Source organism: Rhinatrema bivittatum, chromosome 6 (assembly GCF_901001135.1).
Source record: "Rhinatrema bivittatum chromosome 6, aRhiBiv1.1, whole genome shotgun sequence".
Lineage (NCBI taxonomy): Eukaryota > Metazoa > Chordata > Amphibia > Gymnophiona > Rhinatrematidae > Rhinatrema > Rhinatrema bivittatum.
Genome location: NC_042620.1, coordinates 158,615,136 through 158,638,247, shown reverse-complemented (window position 1 = coordinate 158,638,247; position 23,112 = coordinate 158,615,136). Strand labels below are relative to the sequence as shown.

The 23,112-nt window shown below is 44.9% G+C and overlaps 1 protein-coding gene across 1 annotated transcript in view; it reads right to left on the bottom strand.

The window, feature by feature from the left end:
* TMEFF2 (transmembrane protein with EGF like and two follistatin like domains 2) overlaps nucleotides 1–23,112 on the bottom strand; it is a 718,820-nt gene that overhangs the window by 302,487 nt on the left and 393,221 nt on the right. Inside the window, exon 5 of the mRNA XM_029606083.1 lies at nucleotides 15,688–15,784. Within this exon, the coding sequence (XP_029461943.1) occupies nucleotides 15,688–15,784 (97 nt within the window). The remainder of the gene's footprint in view (nucleotides 1–15,687; nucleotides 15,785–23,112) is intronic.

Genomic DNA, 23,112 nt, shown 5'->3' with positions numbered 1-23,112 from the left:
CTACGAACAGAACAGTGGTCTCTTGTGAAGCTTTTCTGGCCTTCGGAGTGAGAAACTCACTCCAAGATGAGATTTGGGCAAGGTTCTCTCAACCTAGCTTGAGGGACTCTCTACCTGGGTAACATCAAGCCAGGTTGAGAGAACATTGCCCAAATCTCATCTTGGAGTGAGTTTCCTCACTCCAATTGAAGTTACTAGGTGATACATTTAAAACTAATCAGAGAAAATATTTTTTACTCAATGTGTATTTTAGCTATGGAATTTGTTGCCAGAGGATGTGATGAAAGATCTTAGTGTAGCTGTGTTTAAAAATGGTTTGGAATAGTTCCTGTAGGAGAAGTCCATAAACCATTATTAAAGCGGAGTTGCAGATATCCACTTTTTTTCTTGGAATTTATCTATCCCTTGGGATCATGCCAGGTACTTGTGACCTGGAAACAGGATCCTGGATTAGATTGACACTTGGTCTGACCCAGTATGGCAAATCTTATGTTTTATGTTCCTTTCTTCACAGTGACTTGAGAGCATGGATTAGTGCTTTCACTGATAGGGAAAAAGCCAATCCCTGTTCAGTACTATGTTCTGAATAGGGAGTTGTCTATTCATCCCAAAGAGCAGTGAATAAAGGTAGGTATGGTCATTTTCAGAGGCATATTCACATCTAAAACAGTGTTATATGCACATAAATGGCTAGTTTGATATTTACCTCTGCCTCAGATCAGCTGCTCTCCGTTTACTTTCCAAGTTCAGTGCTCAAGAACGATTCTTATTTGATAGACCATGCTGAAAGTTCTGGGCTAATTGCTCATAATAGTAGTTCCCATCATGTCTGGTAAAAGTTGTTTTAATTATTTTTCTCTACAAAGCTAATCAGTCAGGTAAGATAACTGCAGAACTACTACTCTCTATTTTTAACACCAGTCATGCATAAAAAAAACTAAAGCTGCATGCCAATGCTAGTTACCAGGTAACTCAATAACATTCTAAATGTGATCCTGTGAATACTGATAATGAACACTTTTTTTTTTTTGCTGCATGGCATTTACTGAAAAGGTATTTACATTAACAATCCTCTCTTTAGAGGAATAATTTTATTAATGACAATTTTTTTCCCTTATTACTTTTCACCCCTTATATTAGCATTATACCTTTCTCAGTGTGTGTTTTTTCTTTTTTGTGGTTGCAAGGCTAGGAAAAATAAATTATTATAAAAAAAATGGTAATTAAAATTCTTTGTATGACATGTTCTTAGAGTTTCATAATAAAATAAATTTTAAATGTAAAAAAGAGAGCAGGGAATAGGAATTTAAATAAAGGATAGATTTATCTATTTAATAATTGCCTTGTACATATTTAATTTCAGTTTTGGGTAGAAACATTATTATTATTTATTGTCATGATTTGTATAGCACATACTTAGAGACTTTCATTTTCAGCTTTTATTTTATTTTTTCCAGGAATTCATCACCGATTTCCTCCCAGTTGTTCGCTATAATAAACACAGATGAATTCCTGGGAAAAATAAAATAAAAACTGAAAACAAATGTCTCCATGGAGCTCCTCAAGCATGTGGGGGGGGGGGGGGGGCTTCCTTTGTAGATTATTGGGCAAGGGAAGAGTGTGGCCCCCTTAAAATTCTCTCCCTCTGTCTTGCTCAGACTTGCTCTCCTTTTCTTCTTTCTCACTCACCCAGGGTCTCTTCCTCTCTTCTTTCCTACTCATAAACCTCTCTCCCTCTGTGAAAGGATAATTTTAGGCAAGCTAGCTAGATCCCTGGAAGACTTTGTGCCTCAAATAGAGAGCTGTGGATCAGAACAAGCTCTAATGACTGATGAGTATGAATCAATATATTGCATATAATTTAAGATCAAATATTGTATAAAGGCATGACACTATCACCATTTGTTCCCTTCATTCCTGAGACATTTTGGCAACACTGAGCTGATGAAAAGCTGGGATGGCCCCAAGATAACATTTGGTGTCTCTGGGGACATCAAAGACTAAGACATTTGGTATCTTCTAACACCTGGGAAGATCAAATGCTAAAGATGGGATGTGAATCATTTTTTGATGATTTAAAATATCGTCCGATATATTTTAAATCATCAAAAATCATTAGAGCCGCGATACAATAACAATTCCCCCGATTTATCGTCAAAAATCGTAAATCGGGGGAAGGGGGAGGGGAAAGGGGAGGGCGGGAAAACCGGCACACTAAAAAAACCCTAAAACCCACCCCGACCCTGTTATGTTATGGCGAAAGTCAATAGTGGACCCTTGGGCCGGCTGAGGTGGACAACGTCCACAGGTGTTAATAAGCCGGGAGGCGGCACTCAGCTGGAGCGGACTGATGACGTCTTCACCCTGGAAACCCGAGACCCCCCCAGGAGGAGCCCGTAGGCGTCCGAGTCGCTGGGACTTAGGAGAATCGTGAATGAGTCCGAGGTCTGTGGCTGGCTGAAGACGAGGAGAAACGTGTGGAAGTCCGAGGGTCGTGGCTGGCTGAAGACAAGGAGAATCGTGAGGAAGTCTGAGGATCGTGGCAGGCTGAAGACGAGGAGAAACGTGTGGAAGTCCGAGGGTCGTGGCTGGCTGAAGACAAGGAGAATCGTGAGGAAGTCCGAGGATCGTGGCAGGCTGAAGACAAAGGAGAATCGTGAAGAAGACCAAGGGTCGTGGCTGGCTGAAGTCAAGGAGAATCAGGAACCGGAGCTGGAGTCAGGATGCGTAGACAGCAAGTAGGGCCCAGAGCTGGAGCCAAGGCACAGCAGGACCAAGCAGAACCTGACCTGGAAGCAAGGCATGGCTGGAACAAGCTGGAACCGGAGCAGGAAGCAAGGCACGGCTGGAACAAGCTGGAACCGGAGCTGGAAGCAAGGCACGGCTGGAACGAGCAGGAACCAGGGCTAGAAGCAAGGCACGGCTAGAACAAGCAGGAACCAGAGCTGGAAGCAAGGCACGGCTGGAACAAGCTGGAAACAACGCTGGGAAGCAACTAAGCACACAAAAGAGCGACCTCGTTGCAAAGGCAAAGCAAGGAAGTCAGACGCTGGTTTAAATAGCCGGCCAGCGTCTGACGTCAGGAACGGGGCGGTTCAGCACTTCCGGGTGCTGGACCTTTAAGAGCCCCCTGCTCGCGCGTGCGCGTTGCCTGGCAGTGGGAGGAGTCAGAGTCGTCCCTCGGCAGCGTCTCCACGTGGAGAGAGACGCTGCCATACGGCCCTGCAGGCCCTAGGAGCAACGGATCGCGGCGAGACCGGGAGAAGCAGCAGAAAGGTAAGGACCCGGTCGCTAGCCTAGCGACCGGGACCGCAACAGTACCCCCCCTTTACGCCCCCTCTTCAGAGGACTTGGCCTGTCAGGATGGTCCAGATGATATTGCTGCAGAAGAGTCTTGTCCAAGATGTTGCGGGCAGGCTCCCACGTATTGTCTTCGTCTCCACAACCTTCCCAGGCCAGCAAATACTCCCAACGTCTGTTGGCGAAATGAGCATCCAGGACCTCTCGTACCTGAAACGTAGGATCCTCATCCGTGGTGGTGGAAGCGTCCTCAAGAGGCCTGGGGTGGAATCTGGAAAGAATTACTGGTTTTAAGAGAGAGACGTGAAAGACATCATGAATGCGTAACGTGGTTGGGAGTCGTAGACAGTAAGAGACCAGCCCTACTCTCTCTGCTACGCGGAAGGGACCACAGAACTTGGGAGAGAGTTTTTTGGAAGGTTGCCTCAAATGAATGTTCTTTGTACTAAGCCACACTCGATCGCCTGGGAGGAAGGCGAATGCAGGTTTTCGGTGACGATCATAGTAGCGTTTAGCAATGCGTGCGACTTTCTGAAGTCGGTGTTGAGTTGAGGACCAAAGTTTACTCAATTGATCCGCGGACAATTGGGCAGCGGGTGAGGAGGTTGGTACTGGTAGAGGTAACGGTGGTTTGAGCTGTTTACCGTACACAATTTGAAAAGGGGATTTCCCTGTCGCCGTATGTATTTGATTATTATAGGCGAATTCTGCCCAAGGCAAAAGCTCCACCCAATTATCTTGTTTGTGGTTAATGAACGCTCGTAGGAACAACTTTAAAGAACGATTCATGCGTTCGGTTTGCCCATTACTTTGCGGGTGGAAAGCGGAGGAAAAACTCAGCTGGATCTTAAATTTTTTGCATAAGGCTTTCCAATACCTGGCTGTGAATTGAGGACCTCTGTCTGATACAATGTCCTGAGGCAGACCATGAATACGGAATACATGGTGTGTAAACAGAGAAGCCAGTTCAGTGGCGGAAGGTAATTTGGGTAGAGGCACAAAGTGAGCCATTTTAGAGAAGCGGTCCACCGTGACCCATACTACAGTCTTGCCTTGCGAAGGCGGGAGTTCCACCATAAAGTCAGTGGCAATATGTGTCCAGGGTTCCGTGGGTATAGGTAACGGTTGTAGTAACCCTCTCGGAGGGCCATTAAGCGGTTTCTGCAGGGCGCAAGTGGGGCAAGAATTCACGTAAAGGGAAACATCACGTCGAAGACCAGGCCACCAATAGAAACGATTTATAAGATCCAAAGTTCTTTGTCTACCAGCGTGCCCCCCGGTCAAGGAGTCGTGGCCCCAAGACAAGACTTTCCTCCGAAGCCTTTTAGGAACCGTAGTCTTACTTGAGGAACTAATGGAAGTGGTAGTTAGTTGAACACAGGCAGGATCCAGGATGGTTCGTGGAGAGTCGTCCTCTTCTTCCGGCTGAAAGGTACGCGATAGAGCATCGGCTCGAAAGTTCTTCTCTGCTGGTCGAAACTTGAGGATGAAATTGAAACGATTGAAGAAGAGCGACCATCTTGCTTGCCACGAGTTTAGTCGTTGAGCTTGGGCCAAGTACAATAAATTTTTGTGGTCAGTGTACACTGTCACCGGATGATTAGCCCCCTCCAGCCATTGCCTCCACTCCTCGAAGGCCAACTTAATGGCTAGGAGTTCTTTGTCTCCGATGCCATAGTTACATTCAGCAGGCGAAAACTTCTTAGAGAAGTAAGAACATGGCATTAATTTGCCCGAAGTATCGTGTTGACTGAGCACCGCTCCAACGGCCAGATTCGAGGCATCGACCTCCAGGATGAAGGGTCGTTGTGGATCTGGGTGTCGTAGGCAGGAAGCGGCTAGGAATGCTTGTTTTAAGTCTTCAAAGGCAGCCGAGGCGGTAGAGGACCAATCGTGAGCGTTAACCCCTTTGCGAGTAAGCGCCGTGAGAGGAGCCACCTTCTGGGAGTAATGTGGTATAAAATGCCTGTAAAAATTGGCGAATCCAAGGAATCGCTGTAGCGCCTTCAGGCCAACCGGGCGAGGCCAGTTGACAATGGCCGCCACCTTCTCTGGATCCATCTGGAAACTGGACGAGGAAACAATATATCCCAAGAACGGAAGCGACTCGCGCTCAAACTGACATTTTTCAAATTTAGCGTATAGATGATTGTCTCTTAGAGCTTGTAAGACCTGTTTGACGAGTTGGCGATGGGAAGAGAGATCTTGGGAATAGATCAGGACGTCATCAAGGTACACTATGACGAAAGAATGAAGCATCTCCCGGAGTACCTCATTCATCAGATTCTGGAAGACAGCAGGGGCATTACATAAGCCGAAAGGCATTACCAAGTATTCGTAATGTCCATCTCGCGTGTTGAACGCTGTCTTCCACTCGTCACCGGGACGAATACGAACCAGATTGTACGCCCCACGTAAATCCAATTTTGTAAAGATCTTGGCCCCCTGAAGTCTATCGAGCAGTTCTGGGATCAGAGGCAAGGGATAGCGATCTTTCTTAGTGATGGAGTTCAGACCTCGATAGTCTATGCATGGCCGGAGGGAGCCATCTTTTTTGGACACAAAAAAGAACCCTGCTCCTGCAGGGGAGTGCGAAGGACGAATGAACCCTTTGGCAAGATTTTCCGTAATGTAGTCTGACATTGCATGGGTTTCTGGCAGAGAAAGAGGGTATACCCTACCCCGCGGGGGAGTGGAACCAGGTAGTAAATCAATGGCACAGTCGAAGGGCCGATGGCATGGAAGCAGTTCAGCCTTTTGTTTGGAGAACACGTCAGCGTATTCCTGGTACGGCAAAGGAATGTCCAGGGCAGAGTGAGAGAGTAATATCTCCGGTCTAGGAACGGGATCTAGGCAATTCTGGAAACAGGAAGGACTCCATTGCGCGATTTGAAGAGAGTCCCAATGGATCACTGGAGCATGTTGTTGCAACCAAGGGAGTCCCAGGACCACAGGGTGCACTGATTTATCAAGTAGCAAAAAGGAGATTGTCTCCGTGTGAAGCAGTCCCGTCCGTAAAGTAAGAGGCATCGTAGTTTCAGAAATAGATCCAGGTAGAGGGGTTCCCTGGATAGAGGTAACCCGTAACGGAGGTATCCGGCGCTTAGTAGGTAGTCCTAATTGGCGTACCAGTTCTCTCCAGATAAAGTTCCCTCCGGCTCCGGAATCAATGAAAGCTAGAGTCTGAAAGGAGCCACCTGGATACTCCAACGTTATAGGAACTGTACATTGAGGAGTAGCATTAACATAGCCTAGGGGAACCTCCTCATCTCTCCCTAGACTTGAGCATTTCCCGGCCTCGCAGGACATTGACCCAGGAAATGACCCTTAGTGCCGCAGTATAAGCACAGGCCTTGAGTGCGGCGACGTGTCTTCTCCTCCTCGGTTAGAGGCGCCCGACCAAGTTGCATAGGTTCCTCAGAGGAGCTGTGGGAGGCTGATGGTGTCTTGTGAGGTACAGTCAGAGACCTGGAGAAGGAGGGTGCCAATGAGACAGGCCGACGAGAAACTCGACCCTCCTTGGCTCGTTGCTGCAATCGCCGGTCAATCCTCCCGGCCAAGTCTATCACCCCGTTCAGAGTGAGGGGCAGGTCGTGAGCCATCAGCTCGTCCTTGATACGACCTGCAAGGCCTTCCAGGAAAATACCCCGCAAACAGTCATCCTGCCAGCCGAGTTCCATCGCCAGAGTACGAAATTCAATAGCGTACTCCGCCAGAGAGCGGGAACCTTGTCGTAGCTGTAGAATTTCAGTGGTAGCGGTGGTAGCACGAGCTGGCTCATCAAAGGTCTGTTTGAAGTGAGTCACGAAATCCTGCAAATTGTGCAGCATGGCGTCCTGTTTCTCCCACATGGGAGAGGCCCATAGCATAGCCCTCCCATCGAGCAGAGACAAAATATATGCTACCTTGATGGCATCCGACGGGAACTGCCCTGGTAGCAAGGTGAAGCGGATGAAGCACTGATTCAAAAACGCCCTGCACGATCTGGCATCCCCGGAATATCGAGTAGGCGCTGGAAGCTGAGTCTGCGCGGGAACTTGAACCGCCGGTGGAGGCGGGGGTTGTGCCACCGGTGGAGGATTGGCGTCCAAGCGACTGGCTAGGCGATCCACCGTAGCAGCCAAGACCTCCAGACATTGCTGTTGCTGCTGGATTCTTTGGGCCATGCCAGGGATGGCCTGCATAGGAGAGGAGTCCGCCGAGTCCATGGCCTTTGCAAACTGTTATGTTATGGCGAAAGTCAATAGTGGACCCTTGGGCCGGCTGAGGTGGACAACGTCCACAGGTGTTAATAAGCCGGGAGGCGGCACTCAGCTGGAGCGGACTGATGACGTCTTCACCCTGGAAACCCGAGACCCCCCCAGGAGGAGCCCGTAGGGGTCCGAGTCGCTGGGACTTAGGAGAATCGCGAATGAGTCCGAGGTCTGTGGCTGGCTGAAGACGAGGAGAAACGTGTGGAAGTCCGAGGGTCGTGGCTGGCTGAAGACAAAGGAGAATCGTGAAGAAGACCAAGGGTCGTGGCTGGCTGAAGTCAAGGAGAATCAGGAACCGGAGCTGGAGTCAGGATGCGTAGACAGCAAGTAGGGCCCAGAGCTGGAGCCAAGGCACAGCAGGACCAAGCAGAACCTGACCTGGAAGCAAGGCACGGCTGGAACAAGCTGGAACCGGAGCAGGAAGCAAGGCACGGCTGGAACGAGCAGGAACCAGGGCTAGAAGCAAGGCACGGCTGGAACAAGCAGGAACCAGAGCTGGAAGCAAGGCACGGCTGGAACAAGCTGGAAACAACGCTGGGAAGCAACTAAGCACACAAAAGAGCGACCTCGTTGCAAAGGCAAAGCAAGGAAGTCAGACGCTGGTTTAAATAGCCGGCCAGCGTCTGACGTCAGGAACGGGGCGGTTCAGCACTTCCGGGTGCTGGACCTTTAAGAGCCCCCTGCTCGCGCGCGCGCACGTTGCCTGGCAGTGGGAGGAGTCAGAGTCATCCCTCGGCAGTGTCTCCACGTGGAGAGAGACGCTGCCATGCGGCCCTGCAGGCCCTAGGAGCAACGGATCGCGGCGAGACCGGGAGAAGCAGCAGAAAGGTAAGGACCCGGACGCTAGCCTAGCGACCGGGACCGCAACAGACCCTTTAAAATAAATCCCCCACCCTCCCGACCCCCCCCCAAAAAATACCTTAAATTACCTGGGGTCCAGAGGAAGGGTCCCCCTGTGATCTTCCACTCTCGGACCTCCGATGCTTGTAGAAATGGCGCCGGTGCTACCTTTGGTTTTTCCGTACGGAAAAACGATTTGCGGCAGGAGATCGCTCCCGGACCCCCACTGGACCCCCAGGGACTTTTGGCCAGCTTGGGGGGGCCTCCTGACCCCCACAAGACTTGCCAAAAGTCCAGCGGGGGTCCGGAACGACTTCCTGCAGTCGAATCGTGTTGTCTACGGCAGGTAGGAGCTGTTCAATTTTCAGACAGTTAATTTACCTGGATAAACAGGCATGTAATTGGCTAAAAGGCTTTTGAAAATTACCATGTCTATGGTAGTACAGGAGTAACCAAACGCCTTAAATCATGAGTTTTCCCGAACAGCATTGGTCAGCTGGCAGGACATGGCTGAAGTTGTGGAATGAAAAGCTATGCAAAGAGAGGTTCACTAAAACAGATCTGCAGCATGGCACTTCCTGGAAACTGTGCCCACAAATTAGCAGATGAAAGATTAACGTGATTATATGGGGCTGCTTTAAAAACATGTGGGCACAGTAAAGTGCACGTGACCATGGAGCAGCTGCTTCTTTGCTGACTCCTTGGGGAGATGTGATTGAAGGAGAAGCAAGCTGCAATAATGAAAGAACCATTACTTGTCTAAAGTTCTGTAAAAACATAACATTACACCATAGTAGGATAGAAAACATGTGTCATTAGATTGACTTTCTGCTCTCTCGTCTTTTTTTTTTTTTTAAACTAAGCATCCTTGTGCATATCCATTCTCTTCTTGAAGTCTGCTACCATTTTAGCCTCCATCTCTGGGATGGCTCTTCATGTACTCACCACCTTTTCCATGAAAAAATATGTCCTGACCTTACACCTGCTTCTTATACCTTATTACTACCCTTCAGGTATTTTGATCTTTCTATCCTAACTTGCCTATCTCTCCTCTTTTCTTCATCTCACAGGGCTCCTGGTGAATACCCTGTACCATCTTGTTGCCCTTTCTTTGGACCGCTTCTACTCCGTCCACATCCTTTTGGAAGAATGGCCCCTAGAAGTGGATCTCACCATGGACCTGTAGAACGGCATACGTGCTTCCTTTTTTATGCCCCAGTTATACCTTTCCATGCGCATCCAATATCTCCCCGGCTCTGCCCACTTTGTCACACTGCTTTTTGAAATCATTGAATGTGATAACACTGAGGTCCCGTTCCTGTTCTGCAGACACCAGCAATTCACCCTATTGTGTATCACTGCCAGACAGACCCAGCTCCTAATTAATTTTATTTATTTATTTATTTGTTTGTTTTTATATACCGGTATTCGATTTTACATATCACATCGGTTTACATTCCAACAAAAAATGCAGGAAATTAAGCTTTTCCTTTTTCAATACATTGACATGGAAATTGTTAACAAGGGAGATAAAAACAAGGGAATGGTTAAACCTAAGGGTTGCACGAAGAGGTGCACAAAGGGGAGTGCCAGACAGACCCAGCTATGTGAATAGCCATGACACAAGGGCATGGGAACAGGAAGACAATAAGGAGTAAATACTGCAGCATTCACTCAGTTATCTACTTGCAGGAAAATCAAGGCCTTAATTATATCTTTTTTTTTTTTTTTGCTATCTTAGAAATATACAAATGATTTAAAATTCATGTAGTACGCATTCAGGGATGCAACCTTCATCTGAATAACAGCGAATCCATAAAAAAAAAAAAGCAAAATGGGCACAGAATTATATACTAACATTCAATACTGGTGCTAAACGTGATCAATCACTTGGCTATAAAAAAAAAATGCATTTCTCAGATACCTCAATGAACACCATGAGATCAAAATATTCTAAAATACAGCCTTTTCAGTCTGTTTCCCTTCACTTATTAATTGATCACTGTACAATAGGGATATGCATTTGTTTTTGATGAATGCTTAAAATAGCTTCATGAAAATACCCCAACAATCTGGGGTATTTTGGGTTTTGTGCAAAAAAGAAAAAAATGGGCCTCCTAGAGCTCCTCTAACCTCCTCCCGCCCACCAAAGAGAAACCTGTGGCCTAGGCCTACCCAGCGGGACCTCCCCAGACAACTCCAACTCCTACTCCCAGCGGCACAAATTTAGCCCAGGGCTCAGAACGACTTGGCTAGGGGTACATGGACTTGGCTGGGACCTGCCTGGGACCCTCTGATCTCCACTATTGCCCATTAAAATTTTCCAGAGGCTTGACCCAGGGGAACTCCACTGCCCCCATATATCTCATCTGTAGGACTAAATAAGTCAAAGGGCAGGAACAAAGCCTGCTTGCTCCTTTCCTCACTCTTGGCCCTTTGAAAATGATGCTGGAGGCCTGCAGAACAGCAACAACAGGATGTCACTTTGGTATCTGTCCTAGGATCGAGCAATGCGATTTTGAAAGTGCCAAGAGTAAAGGCAGAAATAAACAGGCTTTCCTTCTACTTTTCCAATTTGATAGGGTTGTCTCCGGAAACAGGAACATTTTGAGTGGAAATGGGGGTTGGAGGGCCCGAGGCAAATGCAGTCATGTAATTCTGGTCTATGGGCTAGATTTATAGGGTCGATTGCGGGGTTCAAAGAGGCCCGGAGAGGCCAGCTGACTGGGCCCAGGCCTTGGGCTTCTCTTTGCTGGGCTGGAGGTGAGGTTAGAGGAGGCCTATTTAATTTTTGTTTGTTTTGTTATTTTATGACCATTTAATAATTTCTTGGGTTGGGGGAAATGAACGAAACCAAAAAAAAAATATTAAATGAACTAAAAAACAAAACCCCTTGAAAAGAAAAAATGTTTCTAGAAAGTTTCTAAATTTGCTTATTGGATCTCCAGGACAAATCAGTTTTAAGTGCTAAGTTCCCTAACCACTAGGGGTGTGCAGTGTTTTTTTGTGTGTCATTTTATTTTTTGCTTGATTTTGTTTTAAACTGGCTTGTTGTTTTTTTTAATTTGTTAGTCCCCTAATTTCATGGTTAGTGTACACTAATTATGATCATGTACACTGGTACCTGTAATAAGCCAATTTTGAAATTGAGTAAGTTTTTTTAGTCACTCCCCCATACCAGTCTCTCTTTCTCTCACCATTCACCCTCACTCCAGTTTCTCTCACCATTTCCCCACACCAGTCCCTCTCTCTCTCACCAGTCATCCCTCAAACCAGTCTCCCTGTCACTTTCTCATCAGTCACTCCCCCTCACCCCAAGTCTCTCTCTCTTACTATTTCCCCTCATACCAGTCTCTCTCTCTCTCACCACGAGTCACCTTACACCTTTCTCTCTCATCTGTGTAGTCAGTACCCCCTCATTCCAGTTTCTCTCTCTCCCCAGTTACCCCAACCAGTCTTTCTCTGTCACCAGTCCCCCTCCACACATATCTCTCTCACCAGTGACCCCCTTCCCCAACCAGCCTCTCTCGCTCTTTCTCACTAGTCACCCCAACCAGTCTTTCTCTCTTGCGCCAATCCACTCCTCACAGTCTCTCCCTCTCTCATCAGTAACCCCACCCCCAACTAGTCTCTCTCAAACCAGTCACCCCAGACAGTCTCACTCTCAGTCATCTCTCTCTCCATTCTCTCTTACCAGTCACCCCCAACAAGATTTTCTCTCACTAGTCCCCCTCCATACCAGTCTCTCCCTCTCTCACCTGTAACCCCACCCCAATCAGTATCTTTTATTCTCAACAGTCATCCCTCACACCAGTCTCCAACTCTCTCACCAGTCACCCCATACCAGTCCCTCTCCCTTATGTCACTCCTACTTCAGTCTCTCTTTCTCTCTCATCAGTCACCCTCCAACCAGTCTCTCTCTTTCACACATACAAGTCTCTCACTCTCTCACCAGTCAGCACCCAATCAGACTCTCTCTCTCTCTCCCAGTCACCCCACATGCACCAGTCCCTCTCTCTGTCACCAGTCACCCCCACTCCAGTCTCTCTCTCTCTCTCAGTCACCCTCAACCAATCTCTCTCTCTCCAGTCACCGCTAGTCTCTCAATCTCTCATTCTCTCACCAGTCACCACACACTCACATCAGTTCCTCTCTTTCACCAGTTGTCCACCACTCCAGTATCACTCTCTCTCTCTCTCTCTCTCTCTCACACCACACGACAGAAGACAAATGCCACCTTAGCTAGCAAAGATAGTGTGATACTCTCTCCAAAAATCAATCAATGCCTACAAATCATAAGCTAAGAAAATTTAATTTTCAGTGCTGACTGTCTGCCTGTCTACTGCCAAAATGACACCACTGTTACATTATCTGGTGTATGAAGAAGGAGTACTGCACTTAAATTTATAATTTAGAAATGAGAACTGGCACTATGTCTGGCTGTATGTACCCACTACCAGATACTGTATTAATATAAACTGGAGCACACACTGAGAGCCAATGACCAAAGGCCGCCAGAGGACAGAGGGCAGGTCGGAAGATGAAAGACAAACAGAAACCTAGAATATTAAAGTCTTATACTAAGTGCAAAGCAGACAGTGAGACTTTGTCAGATTAATGACAAAGCAGTGCAGCAGGTAGTGTAAGACCACACAACTACTTTGTCACGTACTACAGAGCCTAAGCACTAGTGCCCTTCCTTGCAGGCCTATGCCTTCCAAGACTGATATTAACTAAATCAAATCAATCACAAATTGTTAATACATTGATGATTAATTAGAAATCTCAAAAAATGAACTGCTATTTCTCTTAAAAGAGCTAAGAGCTACGCTGTCTCCTCAATTCGCCCAAAGTAAAGCAGCAGACAACCAGGACTACCTTACTACATCTTCACTCAAGAGTTAAATTAGCAGGAAAAAAATAGAATCACATAATTGGCAGAATCCAAATACACCTTTACCAATTACAATACACTCTTAAAAAAGTGACACAGGATTGGGTGATTCAAAATATACATATTAATGCTTCAGTTCCCAAGTAAATGTTTAATTAGATTGAATAGCGTTAAATTTGTGTTTTCGGATCCTAATTCATTGGAAGGTTTTCCCAGTAATATAGAAAGACTTGTGACTATCTCCCTTTAGTAAGTTCTATCCTTAGCATTTTCAATGCATGAACAGTAAATTTATGAAGTAGGCTGTATTTTCCTATATTTTCTATCTTAGTAATACCACCCATAGGGGCAGATTTTAAAAGCCATATGCGTGTAAATCCAGCTGGATTTACGTGCGCAGGGGGCTACGCGTGCCGAGCCTATTTTGCATAGGCCTGGCGATGCGCGCAAGCCCCGGGACGAGCATATGTCCTGGGGCTTGAAAAAAGGGGGCGGGGTGTGGGCGTGGCCAGAGGCCTTCGTAGGGCCACTCGGCAGGCGCGTGCAACCTACACCTGCCCGGAGGCAGGTGCAACTTCTAAAATAAAGGTCGGGGGGTTTTGTTAGGGCTGGGGGGCAGGTTAGGTAGGGGAAGGGAGGGGAAGGGAAGGGAAGGTGGGGGAGGGCGGAAGGAAAGTTCCCTCTGAGGCTGCTCCGATTTCGGAGCGGCCTAGGAGGGAACATGGAAAGCCATCGGGGCTCCCCTAAGGCTCGACGCGCGCATGTTATAAAATCGGGCATAGATTTGTGTGCGCCGGGCTGCATGCACAAATCTATACCCGCGCGTAGGTACTAAAATCTAGCCCATACTGTGGATTATTAATGGTTCCTAACATGTTAAAATAATTTTCTTTTCCTGTTTACCTTGAAAAATGCATGTTTTGTGTAAGTCAAATTTGTTTTGATTTGCAAATTTGTAAAACTGAATAAAAATAAAAATTTTAAAAACTTAAAGTATGCATATTCCAAAATGCCATGTCACCTTTCTTAAAATAATCATGGATTGTCAATTTCAGTATATACGCTTGCATTGCCTATTTATGTTGGCTAGAACCTATGCTATTTTTACTTGTTTGTTTATACTTGTAATCAGCCAGGTGGCACTCCCCCCCCCCCCAATGCCATCTTGCAACCTTGGCAACACAAACAAGTAACTAAAAAGGCAGCCAGTGGGAATGCAGAACCATAGCTCTAGCTAATGAACTGCTCCCTCATTGGATACTTAAACTTAATTCAATATTTTCAGTTAAAGGTGGCTTTTAAAAGCTTGGCATGTGCATCAATCAGGGGATGCGCAAATAAGTTGGGCATATGTGCGCCAAACAGATTTTAAAAGCCACCCGGATGTGTGCATATCTCCCACTGCACAGAAATAAAAAGTTTACAAAAAGGAATGAGGCTTGGGTATGGATATGGGCATGTGGAGGCCTGGACAAGAGATGATCATGTAAACACTTATGTGCACTGGCATGCACTGAGGTCACTGCCACGTAACTTTATTTCAGCTATGGATATTTTGTAAGTGATAAAACAAAAAAAATTTAGGAAGATCAGTGAGGTTTTAAGGTCATGGCTAACAGTGGGGAATGAGGGCTAGAAAACTAGAGGAGTCTGGAAGACCTAACCAGTAACTGGGCACGAAACTAGTAAAACTGGCAATGGTATTGGTGTGCGTCCCTTTTAAAATCCTTCCATTTATGTGGAATAAGCAGGATTTATGCACACAAGCACATGCCCAATTAAAATTCAGCGCACATATGCATGGCCAGGCTATTTTATAACATGCATGCATATATGCCCATATGTTTTAAAATAGCCGTGTACCTGGGTGTGGCCTGAGGTATGCGAGCAAATGTGCGCCCATGCACTGGTTTGAAAGTTACCCTCCCTGCGTGCACTAAATTTAGTTAATGCATACTAAGTCCAATTAGTGAGCACTACATGCACTTAGTTTGTACTAATACAAATCTGAAAAAACCCATAATTTCAGTGATTTTCTTTCGTTTCGCAGTATCAACAAATGAAACAAAATAGACAATGTTGTTGACATTATTTATTTCATTTCAAACAAATGTGCATCCTTACTAACTGCACATTTGTATTCAGAAATAGAAACAGCCATGTAACTATGTTAATTTTTTATTCAATTTGTTTAGAAATACAGTAAAAATAAATACAGTTTATCCAGTATTAACCATTCTACAGTATATCGTCTACTTCCTTTTAGAGAAAAGGAAATTGGAACAGATGTGTGGTGAAGCAGGAAATAGGATGAGAACAGAGACCATAGAAGAGAAGGAGGGAAGAAAATGTTTTTTTTTAAATAATATTATTAAATTCTGCTTATAAAAGTCAACTCACCATACATCTTCTGCATCTTCATCACACTCCGCCCCAAACTGGCAAATGTCACAAGTAGATGTTTCCTTTTGAATAGGCTCTCCTGAGTTTTCCATATCTGTGAGGCATAAGGTCAACAGATGTTTGTATATATTAGTAAGAATAGCACAATAAGCAAAAGCATTTTTATTTTCTTACATCAGGAATATAAAGGAAACAATGTTAATGTGTGACTCGTATCTCTAAAACACTGTTACAGATTCTGATGAGGTCTACAAATGGAGCAAAGGGAAAAACAGGAAAATAACCCGCACATGTATTCTAAGAGTTGCAACAAATCTTAAAACAAGTAAAAAACAAGAGTGCTTTTTTTTCAAACAATACCCCTACCCCATGATTGTGCAACAGGTTATAAACTGGTTTGTCTGGTTCTACAACCACCCTTGAATAAGGCCATCCTTGGAGGGGGGCTATCAGTAGCCTTGTCTCCCAGTGTCTATCATCACTTTATGTTCCTCATGAGTGTCAATGGGGGAGGAGATGCAGCTGTGAGTGCATGGAGATATCTGTACTGGGCCAGAAGATACAGTGCCATAATCCTACCCTTCCCCTGCTCTTCAATTTCAGGATTTCCCTACTCTTAACTCGGAAGAGAGGGGAGCCCAATGGGTCAGAATTTCCCTAGGCATCACACCTGGCCTTGGATTAGATCTGCATCAGAATAGGAAAGTGCATTCATTTTCTTTTGCTTTGTTATTTTAAGCACCTACATTTTTTATGTATAAAACAGATGCTTGTACGTAATTGCTTACCAGGTTAAAAAATGCATTTTAAATGCACAAGTAATGAAACAAAACTACATTTAAAAAATGCAACACAAAAATAATCAATTAAAACAAAATGTAATGGATACAAATTTTCTCATGCACACTATCCCAGGACATACTCCTGGCTTAGAATTAAAGTGACATACATGAAACTTCATACATAATATATCAGACATGGTTGGTCTAAATATATAAGAACTCCAATTTCATGAATTAATTTAAGAGAAGGAAGCCCACTGATGTTTTGTTAGAAGCTATATTGGATGCAAAGGTTGATGATTCCCTTTTTCATTTTTTTTTTTATCAATTTAGGGTTATATCCCTAACTTTCATGTTATAACGTTTTCACATACGTTAAGGTGTTTTCACATGCAAAAAATGCCTTAACGCATGCGAAAAGCAGCATAGTGCATGGTGCGATGCAAATTCTTAAAAGGGTAGGGATTGAGGAGGAGTCGGGGGTGGGAATTCTGTAAAAGGAAGCTGGCTTTGTGAAGCCATAATGCAAGATATTGCACAGTTTTAACGCCGAAAATAACTACACCTTTTTTCAATTGCGTTAAATTGTGCGATGTCATGCAATATGTCCATAATGCAATTTGCAAGTTTTTCACAAATTCTTTTTTGGGCATTTTTAGGCTGCGGAAGGGCCTGAGATGTGGGAGGAAAGAGAGAGAGAGAGAAAGAGAGAGAGAGCCTCTGGGGGTAGCACCATAGTAAGCAGCTATTTATGCTACTATAGGAGGCCCACTTAGTAACTCGAGGTGACGTTTAGGTAGTAGTGTAGGGCTTAGGGGCCATTTTTACATGCAGAGTGAGATGTATGAACAGAACAATGCATTCTTGTGAAGATTTGATGTCCTTTGGAGTGAGGAAACACACAAAGATGAGATTTGAACAATGTTCTCTCAACCTAGCATGATGTTGTCCATCAAGCTAGGTTGAGAGAACATTTAAAAATGTCACTTTTATTTTAACAAATAAAAGTGCTAAAAATGGCCCAAATGTGCTAAATAAATGTAACATGCAGTTTCATTCCTTCCTCAAAGATGCAGGGAAGGGACAGTGCTGTAGATTTTCAAAAGTTTATTACTGAAAAATAAATATGGTTAGTTTAACACGTTATTAGATTTCGTTTTGTGAAAAGATAAAAGGCCTGAATCACAAAGATCATTCTGTGTCTATGGGAAAAAAATATTCAGTGAATCTGGCCCAAAATATATAACAAGTCAACAACTATAAAAAAATTGGATGCTATGAACAATCATTGATTTTAGTTGATGCTTACAGTAGACATTTGTGGTGGATTACTTACATATCTTACAGTAAATGGAGACTAATAACCACAACTATCCTCATTAACATTTCTTGTGGATTAAATGGAATTCATGTTTTAGCAGCACTGAGGACTTATGGGAAAAGGCCATCACATCAAAAAAAGAATATGAGATGACAAGTTGCATTGACCATCACAACTTTATTACTGATTTTACAGTCATTTATTTCAGAACACATGGACTTCTGGGCATACTGGAGGCTTTTCTATGTTTGGAACACCTCATAGGCTGCTCTGGAATCCTCAAAGCCATCCTTCTTTAAAATACTTCACTCTGGTCCACATACAACTATGTCACAATAGGAAATCCTGGGAATCATTTTTATTTCTTTGCTCTTCATTTTCTATTTTTGATGGTCTCCAGGCTTATCTTTCACTCTAATTAGAGCTGATCCTGGTCTGCTCTCAAAACTGCTTGGTTGCCATACCTGTGTAATATAAGCATGTACTTTCATGTAGGGTTTTGGGGGGAAATTTCAAACAGCCTGCTTAGGTGCAAAGTCCTTGGGTGTTTTGTACTGCAGACCTTGCACCTAATTTTCAAAGGGAATTTATGCACATATTTTCCCTACACTTGTTTTCTCTGCAGGCAGGCTTTTGTTGAAAATAGTGTAGATAGATTTGAAAATCCCATTAAAGTGTTTTCTTTTCCAGTTCCATCCTAAACACGCCCCATGGAGTTGTCCTCCCTCAATGCGGCTAAAAAGTATATGCACTATGAAACTTGTAGATTTTTAGCTAGATTGAGTAAGAACTATTTTGACATAGCCAGTTTGCTCAAGTACATCATTATTTGCCCGAGCGAAATGGCTGTGAAAATTGTGCTCATTAACTTTGAATGGCAAGCAATACAACTGGTTGGTATAGAATGCAAACCATCTCTCTTACTCTGAAGTAAAACTTATCTGTTAAAATGAATCAATGGCTTTTCTGATCTTAAATATCAACTTGTGTAGAGATCATTCTAGATCTCTACCAGAAACAGATTTCTGTCAGAAGGAATATTCCATTGGTATGGGGAGGAACTGGAAAAGTAGTTCATGTGGGTGTGTAGCTCCCCCATGTGTATTTGAGAATGGTGTGCTCTTAGAGGGGCAGATTTTCAAAAGGGGTACTCGTGTAGGATACACGCGTACCCCCCGAAAACCTGCCCCAAGCTCCCCCTGCGAGCGCCGAGCCTATGTTGAATAGGCTCGGCGGCGCGCGCAAGCCCCGGGATGCGCACAAGTTCCGGGGCTTTCCTGGGAAGGGGAGCGTGTCGGGGGCATGTTGTGGCGGCGCATCATTCGGGGGTGGGGCCATGGACGTGGTTCCAGCCAGGGGGCGTTTCAGGGGCGTGGCCGAGGCCTCCGAAACTGCTCCCGGGCTGGGGAATCACGCAGCCGGCATGCGTGAGTTACACCTGCTTGGGCAGGCGTAACTTTTCCAACAAAGGTGGTGGGGTTAGATAGGGCTGGGGGGATGGGTTAGGTAGGGGAAGGGAGGGGAAGGTGCAGGGGGGTGGAAGTAAAGTTCCCTCTGAGGCCGCTCCGATTTCGGAGCGGCCTCGGAGGGAACGGAGGCAGGCTGCGCGGCTTATGTTTCCACATGCTTGAGTACTCAACCAGAGGCTCAGTGTGTGTAAATCAGGGGTAGGCAGCTCTGGTCTTGGAGTGTCACAAACAAGTCTGGCTTTCAGGACATCCACAATAATTATGCATGAGATGCAGTATATTTGCATACAATGGAGGTAATGCATGCAAATATACCTCACGCATATTCATTGTGGATATCCTGAAAATCAGACCTGGTTGTGACACTCCAGGACCAGTGTTGCCCACCACTGGTGTAAACTAAAGGAGTGGTGTCTCAGGCAGAGAACACGGCAAAATGTAAGAGTTCTGGAGCAGAAGTGGGTTCTCATCCATTCCTGTATGAAGGAGTAGAGTGGAGAGATGTTGCCTGAAACTAGTAGTAAGTTCACTATCATCTCAAGGAGATTCAAAGAGAAGAGATGTATAAAAATACCATGAATGGAGAGATAGAAGAAAAACTTCAGGAGAGCTAGTAATTTTTTGGACTGCGTCTATCATATCATCAATTTAACTAAAAAGACATTCCCCTAGCAATTTGGAGGGAGCTTACCAACTTTCCTATGACTGATTGGAAAGACAAGAGAAATTGGATTTATTAACTGGAGTGTAAATTGAACTATAAGTTAGATTAAAAAGAGGAAAGATCACAAATCTAAATTTGTAACATGCCATACTGAAACAGCTAGAGCTGTCAAGAACTTTCATCAATTTCACCATTCATCAGTAAGGTTATGTTGGAAACCATCCAATGCTTCCAGCGTGATTATTGCTGCTGTGATTGTTAGTGCTGTTTACAAAGGGACTTTAATTTGTGATCTGAGTAAATGCAATGCGCTGGGGCTAGAAGATTATTCTTCTTGTATCTGAGATGTGGTTCCTGGGTCATTTAACCAGGACTAATAGTCCAGGCCTTATCACTACAAGTCACTGAGCAAATTGCTATAGATCTCTGCTTTTTAGCTGTGCATAATTACCTGCTTAAATATCTGAAAATTTAATGTTAACATTCTCTGTCCCCCCAGCCCACTCCCACCCCAATCACATTCAAAATGTTTTGATGCTACAAAGTATGCGGACAATTTCTGTATCCTTGTCTACTATATAAGCATTCTAGCATGCTTGGTAATCTTAGCTTTATGTAAAATTAAGCAGGTGACACTGTGGGCCTACTGAAGCATGAAAGAAGGATAAGGGATGACAGGGCAAGGTGAAAGTAGGTATCCCTCATTGCAAGAAAATTGGAGCTCTTATATTTTAGATATTGTATAATTGAAAAACACACACAGAACTTTTTTTCTGTCTTTTTTGTTCTCATTGTTGACTTCTGTTTCCTAGATCATATCTTTTTCCAGCTCCAAGGGCTCTATTTTCAGTGATCAAAGCAAATGGTGAAATACATTCCTCTCAGGCACATGCATGCTTGGCTTTGCTAATTGCACAGTTTTACTAGCATATTTGCTTACATTTGGATATAAGAGTAGAAAACAGCGAGACAAAGTTGCATGCTATTTTTATCATTTTTGAATAAAACCAAGGGGGTAGATTTTCAAAGGGTTATGCACATAAGATACGCGTGTAACCCCTGAAAACCTACCCCTGCCTCCCTCTGCACACACCGAGCCTATCTTGCATAGGCTGGGTGGCGTGCGCAAGCCCCGGTATGCGCGTAAGTCCCGGGGCTTGAAAAAATGGGCGCTCTGGGGGCGGGGCCGTGGGCAGGGCACTGGCCTGGGGGCATTCCGGGGGCGGGACCGAGGCCTCCGGAACAGCCACCGGCCTGGGGGATGGAGAGCCGGCGTGCGCAAGTTACGCCTGCCCAGAGGCAGGCGTAACTTCTTCGATAAAGGTCAGAGGGGAGGGTTTAGTTAGGGCTGGGGGCGGGTTAGATAGGGAAAGGGAGGGGAAGGTGCCGGGGGGGGGGAAAGGGGCAGAAGGAAAGTTCCCTCTGAGGCTGCTGCAATTTCGGAGCGGCCTCAGAGGGTACGGAGGAAGGCTGCTCGGCTCGGCGTGCGCAAGTTGCACAATTGTGCTCCCCCTTGCGCACGTCGACCCTGGATTTTATAACATGCGCACGGCTGCACGCGCATGTTATAAAATCGGGCATAGATTTGTTCGCACTGGGTTGCACGAACAAATCTACACCCACGCGCATGTTATAAAATCTGGCCCAAGGTGTTTAATGGCAGTGAAAGGGTACGTTTTATGCTTTTTCTTCTGATTTTGCCCAAACCATTCACATTAGATTCCACGGTGAAACAAGTTTGCATCAGTAGACATTTTCAGGTCAGTTTTAAATGTCCTGCGTGTGCCAGAGCTGGGAGATATGCAAGTGTCTTGGGCCAGCACACACCACACAGATTTCAAGAAGCACCCACGTACGCACATATCTCCTGGTAGATGAACAAATGGGAAAGGCAAAAAGGGGGTGGATCAAGGGCAGGACATGGGTAGTCCGGGTCTGTAACATGAAATGCGCGCGTAAGTATTTACGTGCACAAGCGCGCGCCGGACTCCCCTACCATGTAACTTTACTTCTGCTATGGATGGCGTATAAGTAATGAAACAAAAAAAATGAGGCTAGTTAGCAGGGTTTTAAGGGTTGGGGCTAAAAGGGTAAATGGGAGGGATATTAACTAGGGGGCTTAGGAAGTCCTATCCTTTACCTGGGTGAACTGGGAATGGACTAGGGAAACTGGTAATTGCGTTGGCGTGAGTATCTAATAAAATCTCCCCACTTATGCGGTAGAGCTAGCGTTTTCATGCACATGCACAGGTCCATATAAAATTGTGAGGAAATGTATGCGTGCCTAGCTGATTTTATATCATGCGCACATTTACGCTCACATGTTATAAAATGTCCGCATCCATTGTTGCGAGTTGGCATACGCGCATATATATATATATATATATATATATATATATATATATGCCTATGCGGCTGTTTGTAAATTACCGTTATTTTGCAAAGAGTGAAAGGGACCATTTTTTCCCATGTCTCTATTTGCTGCAAATTTTCCTGCACTTCTCTAGCCCTGTGCTAATTGGCATGCATGTGCTCCCTCTCCCATGATTCAGAGTGGTGAATGTGGCAGGATGAAAAGAGGAGGTGGAAGAGAATTTATCCTCTTGTAATTTACAAGCATACAAAATCAAGAAGGATTACATTTTTTAAAAGTTCAATCCTTTAAAAATAGACATGGCTATACGGGAAATGTAAATTTTCCTATGATCCTTCTGCAGAACTTATTATGTGCTTGAAAACAGCTGATAACTCGTGAACCAGAGAAGCATATGAAGACTCAGAGAATTATAGCAATTTTCTGAGAAGTCCCTCTTATTTTGCTTCGTTTATGGTCTTCATAGATGATTGTTTTTACCCTCTTTGAGCACTCTTCATCCTCTCTCTTTACTTCATGCTGCAGAGATGGAGAAAGTGTGGACAAAGTCTTACAAAGATATTTTCTCAACATTTCTTGCAACTGGTACAGCTAATCTTAATGTTGCAAGGTGGTTATCTTTTATGTAGTAGCTTCCAAGCTGAACGTGGCTTTCCATAATCCATTCCCTAGGACCTTAGAACCATCATTTGGTCTTAGCAGCAATTAGCTTTATATAGAAAATAATTATGGTGCTATGCTATGTGCTATTGTTATGGTGCTAGGAATTGTTACGAAAAGCAAAACAATGAACAATGAGCGTAATATCTTCT